The sequence below is a fragment of the Salvelinus namaycush genome, chromosome 35, assembly GCF_016432855.1.
Source record: "Salvelinus namaycush isolate Seneca chromosome 35, SaNama_1.0, whole genome shotgun sequence".
Lineage (NCBI taxonomy): Eukaryota > Metazoa > Chordata > Actinopteri > Salmoniformes > Salmonidae > Salvelinus > Salvelinus namaycush.
In genome coordinates this window covers 27,798,442-27,807,684 of record NC_052341.1, presented here as the reverse complement: position 1 = coordinate 27,807,684, position 9,243 = coordinate 27,798,442, and the positions used below count along the sequence as shown (strand labels likewise).

The 9,243-nt window shown below is 41.7% G+C and overlaps 1 protein-coding gene across 1 annotated transcript; it reads left to right on the top strand.

The window, feature by feature from the left end:
- The first annotated feature begins 3,408 nt into the window (after nt 1-3,408).
- On the top strand, nt 3,409-4,691 carry LOC120029796 (cholesterol 25-hydroxylase-like protein). The gene has a single exon (XM_038975068.1). It carries the CDS (start codon nt 3,438-3,440, stop codon nt 4,194-4,196), a length of 759 nt encoding a protein of 252 aa, XP_038830996.1. The 5' UTR covers nt 3,409-3,437; the 3' UTR covers nt 4,197-4,691.
- The last annotated feature ends 4,552 nt before the right edge of the window (nt 4,692-9,243 follow it).

Below are 9,243 nucleotides of genomic sequence, written 5' to 3'. Positions count from 1 at the left end.
TTCAAGCCCTCTAGGTTTTCCCTATCTGGGGGGGGGGGGGCTAAGGGGTAATAAACTGGTAAAAGGCTTCAGGAGATAATCCAGATTAGTGTGTATGTATGTGCGTTAGTAATAGAAGGGATAAAAAGAATGGTTTTGTACGTCAGAGTACTCTCGAGAATAAACACTATTGATTAATTTGGACACGGGTCTATGTCTATTTTATGCAAATAAGGATCTTACATATTCTTAGAAATGGACAGTGTTTGCTTTGTATAATTAAATTGGTTAATGAACTGTAACGACGGGTGAGTGAAATGAGTGAGGAGTCAAATGCAGAGAGCGAAATGAACGGGAAAACGCTTTAATGTCCTTCCAAAACGTAACAGGTCCAAAACATGGGTGAATGCCCAAAACACTGGCGCTGAACAAACCCCAAACCTCGTTACAAACACTGGACAGCGAAAACCCAAAACAAGACACGATACATCACCAAACGTAACAACCAACAAGCCCGCACAAACACCAGCGGGCAAAACGAACATAAATAGCACCCATCCCAAAACCCCAACAAGGAACAGGTGAAAACAATTAGACAGAAATAAACGAAAAGGAAAAAGGGATCGGTGGCAGCTAGTAGACCGGCGACGACGACCGCCGAGCGCCACCCGAACAGGAAGGGGAGCCACCTTCGGTGGTATTTGTGACATGAACATATAGGAAACCAATTCCTTCATCAATAATTTTTTTAATCCATTTTAGAATAAGGCTGTAACGTAACAAAATGTAGAAAGTCAAGGGGTCTGAATACTTTCCGAATGCAGTGTACCACCAATGACTGTATTTGTTAGTGACAGAGAAATAGTTGTGGCATTCATCCATTTTCAGTCCTGTGGCCTTAACCAAATGAACTCCTAAATGAATATGTTATCATTCAAATTATATGATTTTACCCAATAAAGCACATATTTCATAAGACCTTATTTTATGGGCATAGTTCTACCCAAATACAGTGGCCTGAAAGTCATGGTTTTCAGGCCACATCAGGCCTGCAAGTCACATTATGCTGGCTTGCAAAGTGATGAGTAATTCCTTTGGAATCCAGCCAGAGTGGGGATATCCAACATTTAGAATTTTTATTCACCCACAACCTGAATTCAGATTGACTGCCTGGTTGGGAACACTAAGATATGAGACTACCTAAACCAGTGGTTCTCGACAGGTTTTGCCTCGAGACCCGATTTGAACCAGGTTGTCTGTCGTTATCCAATATTCACAAAGGATTTTTTTGTTGCCAAAATGCAATCTGGAAAACTATTTTTAATGCTATATTGATAGTAAATGTACCAATTATTGGACAAGGGAACAACAATCCCACCTTTTTCATTGTCAATAATAAAATGTTGCCTATATTCGTGATGAAGAATGTTAAGCTCACTGGTTTGAGACCACAAAATCAAGCAAATCTGCTAAATAGTGGCGCTAATAACTCTATATTGAAAATATACTGTGATTGAAGACAAATAGTTCAGAGGTTAAATTGTTTAAAAATATAGATTCATTATCATTTCTACACAGTTTCTGGAGTATGTAAAAATCTGCCTGCAATAGGGCATGGTGGGAAATATGATAATGATGTGCGTGGTTTTGGTTTACACCAACACCGTTTTTTTTTACACCAATAGGTGTTAATCTTACACTTACAGAGTACATGTAACACCCGAATCAACACTAGAAATGTTACACTGCAAAATCAACACGAGGTAACACTGGCCAATTTGCTGTGTATAGATCAACACTCGCTGTTTGTTTGTTATATGCATAGTTATATGCATAGTCACTTCGCCCCCACCTTCATGTACAGATTACCTCAACTAGCCTGTACCCCCGCACACTGACTCGGTACCGGTGCCCCCCTGTATATAGCCTCGTTATTCTTATTGTGTTACTTTTATTATTGCTTTTTATTTTAGTCTACTAGGTAAATATTTTCTTCTTCTTGAACTGCACTGTTGTTTAGGGGCTTGTAAGTAAGCATTTCACGGTAAAGTCTACACTTGTGGTATTCGGCGCATGTGACAAATAACATTTGATTTGATTTGATCAATATAAAGTGGTTCACTAAGGACATTGGTTGTAGAAGGCAGATTGTGTGATTGAGGATGGAGCCAAAATAAACCCACAGATCCGGTCGGCACTGTCACAGATAGGATCCGAATTGAGATTTGGGAATGTGCGTGAGGTAAGCTTGGAAAGTACACACTGGATTTTCCGAAATGGGAGGATCTCAATTTGTAACCTGACTCCAAAGAACCAGTCAAGACAAGTGGAACTGAACTTACCTTATCTTATCTCAGAAAGGGAGAGTCACCACTTGACTCACTCCCGCTCTCTCCTTGTGCTGTCATGTGTGTGAACATTAAAGATGCCTCTGATATGATGGGTTCCTGTGTAACCTGCTTAAATATGTTTAAAAGTGTGATTCGTAGGTTAGATGGATAGACTTTTAAGTGGAGATGAGGATGGATTTTAGACCCTAACTAACCCCTAGTTAGTTTCAACATGCAGTTTACAGAAAGTTATCTTGACATTCCTCATAATGCATACAAAATGTTGTAATTACTGTGGTTTTGTGAACAGATGTTTATCAGGAGCAGGGCTTGATAGATCATAAATGACTAATGGTCTATTATCCAGCTATTCACTCTAAATACCAAGGCAGTCGACCATTCAACATCCGGAATGAGAGGTTTCCTTTTCTGTTTGACTTCTGGCACTGACATAATACTGTTCAGGAACACATCCCTAGTACTGATGAATGGAAAGTTCCTTTCATCACACATTGGAATGTGAATTGGAGGCAAATGAGTGGAATGGAAACAGAAAGCAATCAACAGCACCACCTACTGTTTGCATAGTCACTATGCCTAGTTCTCAGCTCTCACAGGAATTCTGCTACACAGGTTAAGTTATCAGAGGGTCACGGCTCTGTTGTAACAGTGGTAAAGTCTCTCTGACTGTCAGTGGGTCAGACCTCCATCAGCTCTCACCACGTCGTTTGCTCCTGGCAAAATAAAAATGTTCAACCCACCCCTCCTCCTTGTCCCCCTCTTCCCTTTGATAACATTATGCAATACAGTGAAACTTTGATATACCTTAGCTTAGAATAACACTCATTTCTGGTTATAAATGTATTTATTTATTGATTGTATTGAGATTTCCAATACAGGCACACAGAACAACCATACTCCGAATCAGATAACTGAGCTAAGTGTGGAATAAGTCAAGGGGTATGAATACTTTCTGAAGACACTGTAAGAAGTCAACAGGAAGTTTAGTAAGGCTATATAAGGACATCTGTGGGCGGATACTTTTCACAGAGAACTCATAAAAAGGGAGAGCTTTTGCAGGAGGTTGTTTAAACACGCACGTCAAGCTCACACACAAGACTGAACACAATGCTTTTACAGAGCCTATGGGACTTCATACTGGGATATAATGCGTGGCTCAGATCACCTTTCTTCCCTGTGCTTTTCTCCCTCAGTGTCTACCTCACATTCTGCCTGCCCTTCGTGGTGCTGGACCTCCTCTCCCCCAGGCTGGCCTGGATCAGGACCTTTAAGATCCAGCAGAATAGCCATGTCTCCTGGACCATGATGTGGAGCTGCCTGGCTCACTCCCTCTACAACCATGTAGTGTTCCTCTTCCCTCTCACTGTGCTGCACTGGTTCTGGAGACCAGCCAGCTTCATGCCCGAGGCCCCCGGAACGCTGCGTCTCATCTGGGACGTGGTCGCCTGCCTCCTGCTGTTCGACTTTCAATATTTCATCTGGCATCTGCTGCACCATAAGGTGCCCTGGCTGTACCGGACATTCCACAAGGTGCATCACAAGCACACATCCACCTTCGCCCTGACCACTGAGTACTCTGGGGCCTGGGAAACCCTGTCACTGGGATTCTTCGCTGGGGTCAACCCTCTGCTGCTGGGCTGCCACCCCCTGACAGAAATGCTCTTCTATGTTCTGAATATCTGGCTTTCTGTGGAGGACCACTCTGGCTATGACCTGCCCTGGTCCACGCATAGACTGGTGCCCTTTGGGCTCTACGGTGGAGCTCCACACCACGACCTGCACCATATGAAGTTCAAGTCCAACTATGCTCCGTACTTCACACACTGGGACAGGGTTTTTGGGACATTGCACAAGCATTCAGACTGAATTTGTGCACAGAAGAAAGTGCAATTGGACATCTTGAATATCTTTTATGTTAAAAGGATGAGATGCAGAGAGCATCACTTTGTGATATATTGTATTATATGTCGATGTTATTTACCATAGTAAAGATAAAGCTGTATTTAATAAAATTATTTTTAATTAAATGTGTTATTTATAATGGCGTAGCCTGACTGCAGATTTTCTATTACTGTTGTATATTAAAGATTCTTGCAATGGACTCTACAATGTACAAACATTTTCAGGTCAAATTTAAAACCCGGTTAAATTAACCAGTTTAGTCAGATCTATCAGAATGAATTTGACTGGGATTGAATGACTGAAGACTGTTGTGAATGTTTGTGTTGACTTCTCAGTGCTACTGGGTGAGCATCACAGAACAAAATGTTCAGCTGTTTCAAGCTGTATGCAGTATTAACAAGTGATGACTCCCAACATTTTAGTTACAAAGCAAGGAGCAATAAAACTTATAACCAAAAATATGTGTGTGGCTCGCTTTCATTAATCAAAATGTTTCTGTACGTAAGCCTATTTGTTTTACAATGTTTTTGATTCATGGAGATGCCAATTTTCAGATACAGCTGTATTTGCATGCAGAACAACCATGATGGTTTTCTATGACGCATATATACATAAGCATAATTTGCGCACAATAATTTGAAACCCATGAGTGTGCCACCGTGCACCAAAGAGATTTATATTGATGCATGTTTCTACTAGTGGTCCATTAGGGCTCGAGACACTTAAGAGGCAGATGACTCATAAATCATGTGGTCTAAGTAGAAGGTTTCTTCTCAAGAAAGTCTTGCTGCATCCCAAATGTGTTGTTTTGTTAATCGTGACCTTGTGATCAAAAGAGGTCAATGCTCATTACAAGATCGAGGAGTTTTTTCTGGACCATGTGACCTGAACATGAACAAAATGTTTATACATTAGCATGTACTCATTTTATGAATTTCTAACAAACAGTTTTCTTTCTTAATTTCTATATATGGACAATAGTATTCATGTTAATTAGGCCCTTTCCAATATTACTGGAATCAGGTGAAAGTTGTGCCAAAATCCACTGGTGACAGGATGCAGACATTTCCTGACCTCCCCGCGAGGGGAAATACAGAATGAAGTCCACTATTTATAAAAGTGCAGTAATCAACCTTGCCCCCATCCACACTTTCAAACCAAATATGAATTCGCCAAAGCCTCATCTAAAAAGGGAAAAGGACATCTTCCTGAGATTGACAATTGAGAATTTCCCAGAAGTAATTGGAGAATTCCCGAACAGGAGAAGGAACAATACAATTCTGCATTCAAAACAGAGCCATCAGACACTAATTTCCTGGCCTATGCAATACACTGTATGACATTTTCTGATTATATCTTTGTGAACATGTAGGATTCTTTGTGAATGTTATGATAGTATTTAGAGCAGTATTTTCCAGATATTGGTTTGCGGCCCACTGGTGTGTTGCCACTGGTCCATGAGTTGTGGTCAACACTGGGTTGAGGTTAGAAGAGGCACTGGCATTTTTTTATTTTTTTATTATTTAACTTTTATTTAACTAGGCAAGTCAGTGAATCACAGAGGATCTCACAAAGTGGGGAACCACTGTTTGAAGCAATATCACACAGATTGAGAATATTATATTATTTCGTGTTTGCAATTCATGGTTCACTTTTAAAGACAACTAGAAGTACGATGTATCCTAAGATCCTCTGTCTCTTTCTAAAACAAATCTGAACAACATTGCTATTGGATAATATGTGAGAATGATGGTGTTTAGGTTTTGCTATGATGGTGAGTACTCCGGCTGAGATGAGTCTTACAAATCAAATCCAATTTTATTTGTCACATGTGCCAAATACAACAGGCGTTGTACCTTACAGTGAAATCAACCATTGTGTATGGGATAAGCTTGGAAAATATTTCCAGCAATGGGAGGATCACAATTTGTAACCTAACTCCAAAACCCAAAAGACTAGTCAAGACAAGTATAAACAGATGCTTATCAAAAGCAGGGCTTGGTAGGTCATATACAGTATGAGCCATGGTCTATTATCCAGCTATTCACTCGAAATACAAAGGTAGTCGACCACTCACCATCAGGAATGAGAGTTTTCTGTTTCTGTTTCAAATCCAATCAAATGTTATTAGTCACATGCGCCGAATACAGCAGTGAAATGCTTACGTACGAGCCCTTAACCGACAATGTAGTTTAAAAAAAAATACGGATAAGATTAAGAAATAAAAGTAAAAAGTAATTAAAGAGCAGCAGTAAAATAACAATAGTGAGACTATATACAGGGGGGGACCGGTACAGAGTCAATGTGCGGGGGCACCGGTTAGTTGAGGTAATATGTGCATGTACTGTTGAAGTCGGAAGTTTACATACACCTTAGCCAAATACATTTAAACTCAGTTTTTCACAATTCCTGACATTAATCGGAGTAAAAATTCCCTGTCTTAGGTCAGTTAGGATCACCACTTTATTTTAAGAATTTGAAATGTCAGAATAATAGCAGACAGAATGATATATTTCAGCATTTATTTATTTCATCACATTCCCAGTGGGTCAGAAGTTAACATACACTCAATTAGTATTTGGTAGCATTGCCTTTAAATTGTTTAACTTGGGTCAAACGTTTCAGGTAGCCTTCCACAAGCTTCCCACAATCAGTTGGGTGAATTTTGTCCCATTCCTCCTGACAGGGCTGGTGTAACTGAGTCAGGTTTGTAGTCCTCCTTGCTCGCACACGCTTTTTCAGTTCTGCCCACAAATTTTCTATGGGATTGAGGTCAAGGCTTTGTGATGGCCACTCCAATACCTTGACTTTGTTGTCCTTAAGCCATTTTGCCACAACTTTGTAAGTATGCTGGGGGTAATTGTCCATTTGGAAGACCCATTTGCGAGCAAGCTTTAACTTTCTGACTGATGTCTTGAGATGTTGCTTCAATATATCCACATCATTTTCCTGCCTCATGCTGTCATCTATTTTGTGAAGTGCACCAGTCCCTCCTGCAGCAAAACACCCCCACAACATGATTCTGCCACCCCCGTGCTTCACAGTTGGGATGGTTTTCTTCGGCTTGCAAGCCTCCCCCTTTTTCCTCCAAACATAACGATGGTCATTATGGCCAAACAGTTATATTTTTCTATCATCAGACCATTTCTCCAAAAAGTGCGATCTTTGTCTCCATGTGCAGTTGCAAACCGTAGTCTGGCTTTTTTTGGTGGTTTTGGAGCAGTGGCTTCTTCCTTGCTGAGCGGCCTTTCAGGTTATGTCGATATAGGCCTCGTTTTACTGTGGATATAGATACTTTTGTACCTGTTTCCTCCAGCATCTTCACAAGATCCTTTGCTGTTGTTCTGGGATTGATTTGCACTTTTCTCACCAAAGTACGTTCATCTCTAAGAGACAGAACGCGTCTCCTACCTGAGCGGTATGACGGCTGCGTGGTCCCATGTTGTTTATACTTACATACTATTGTTTGAACAGATGAACGTGGTACCTTCAGGCGTTTGGAAATTGCTCCCAAGGATGAACCAAACTTGTGGAGGTCTACAATTTTTTTTCTGAGGTCTTGGCTGATTTCTTTTAATTTAACCATGATGTCAAGCAAAGAGGCACTGAGTTTGAAGGTAGGCCTTGAAATACACCCACAGGTACACCTCCAATTGACTCAAATGATGTCAATTAGCCCATCAGAAGCTTCTAAAGCCAGAAAATCGTTTTCTGGAATTTTCCAAGCTGTTTAAAGTCACAGTCAACTTAGTGTATGTAAACTTCTGACCCACTGGAATTGCGATACAGTGAATTATAAGTGAAATAATCTGTCTGTAAACAATTGTTGGAAAAATTACTTGTGTCATGCACAAAGTAGATGTCCTAACCGACTTGCCAAAACTATAGTTTGTTAACAAGAAATTTGTGGAGTGGTTGAAAAACAAGTTTTAATGACTCCAACCTAAGTGTATGTAAACTTCCGACTTCAACTGTAGGTAGAGTTATTAAAGTGACTATGCATAGATGATAAGAACAGAGAGTAGCAGCAGTGTGAAATAGGGGGGGGGGGGGGGGGCAATGCAAATAGTCTGGGTAGCAATTTGATTAGGTGTTCAGGAGTCTCATGGCTTGGGGGTAGAAGCTGTTTAGAAGCCTCTTGAACCTAGACTTGGTGCTCCGGTACCACTTGCCGTGCGGTAGCAGAGAGATCAGTCTATGACTAGGGTGGCTGGAGTCTTTGACAATTTTTAGGGCCTTCCTCTGACACCGCCTGGTATAGAGGGCCTAGATGGCATGAAGCTTGGCCACAGTGATGTACTGGGCCGTTTGCACTACCCTCTGTAGTGCCTTGCGGTTGGAGGCCTTGCAGTTGCCATACCAGGCAGTGATGCAACCAGTCAGGATGCTCTCGATGGTGCAGATGTAGAACCTTTTGAGGATCTGAGGACCCATGGGAAATCTCTTCAGTCTCCTGAGGGGGAATAGGTTTTGTCGTGCCCTCTTCACGACTGTCTTGGGGTGCTTGGACCATGTTAGTTTGTTTATGGACACCAAGGAACTTGAAGCTCTCAACCTGCTCCACCACAGCCCCGTCGATGAGAATGTGGGTGTGCTCGGTCCTCTTTTTCCTGTAGTCCACAATCATCTCCTTTGTCTTGATCACATTGGTTGAGTGAAAGGTTGTTGTCCTGGCACCACACGGCCAGGTCTCTGATCTCCTCAATATAAGCTGTCTCGTCGTTGTCGGTGAACATCAGCAAAGTTAATGATGGTGTTGGAGTCGTGCCTGGCCGTGCAGTCATGAGTGAACAGGGAGTACAGGAGGGGACTGCGCATGCACCCCTGAGGGGCCCTCAGCGTGGTGGATGTGTTGTTACATACCCTTACTACCTGGGGGCGGCCCGTCAGGAAGTCCAGAATCCAGTTGCAGAGGGAGGTGTTTAGTCCCAGGGTCCTTAGCCTATTGATGAGCTTTGAGGGCACTATGGTGTTGAACGCTGAGCTGTAGTCAATGAATAGCATTCTCACA

What these genes read in the sequence shown, in the direction of transcription:
- LOC120029796 (XM_038975068.1), top strand. Translation starts at nt 3,438, where the DNA reads ATGCTTTTACAGAGCCTATGGGACTTCATACTGGGATATAATGCGTGG.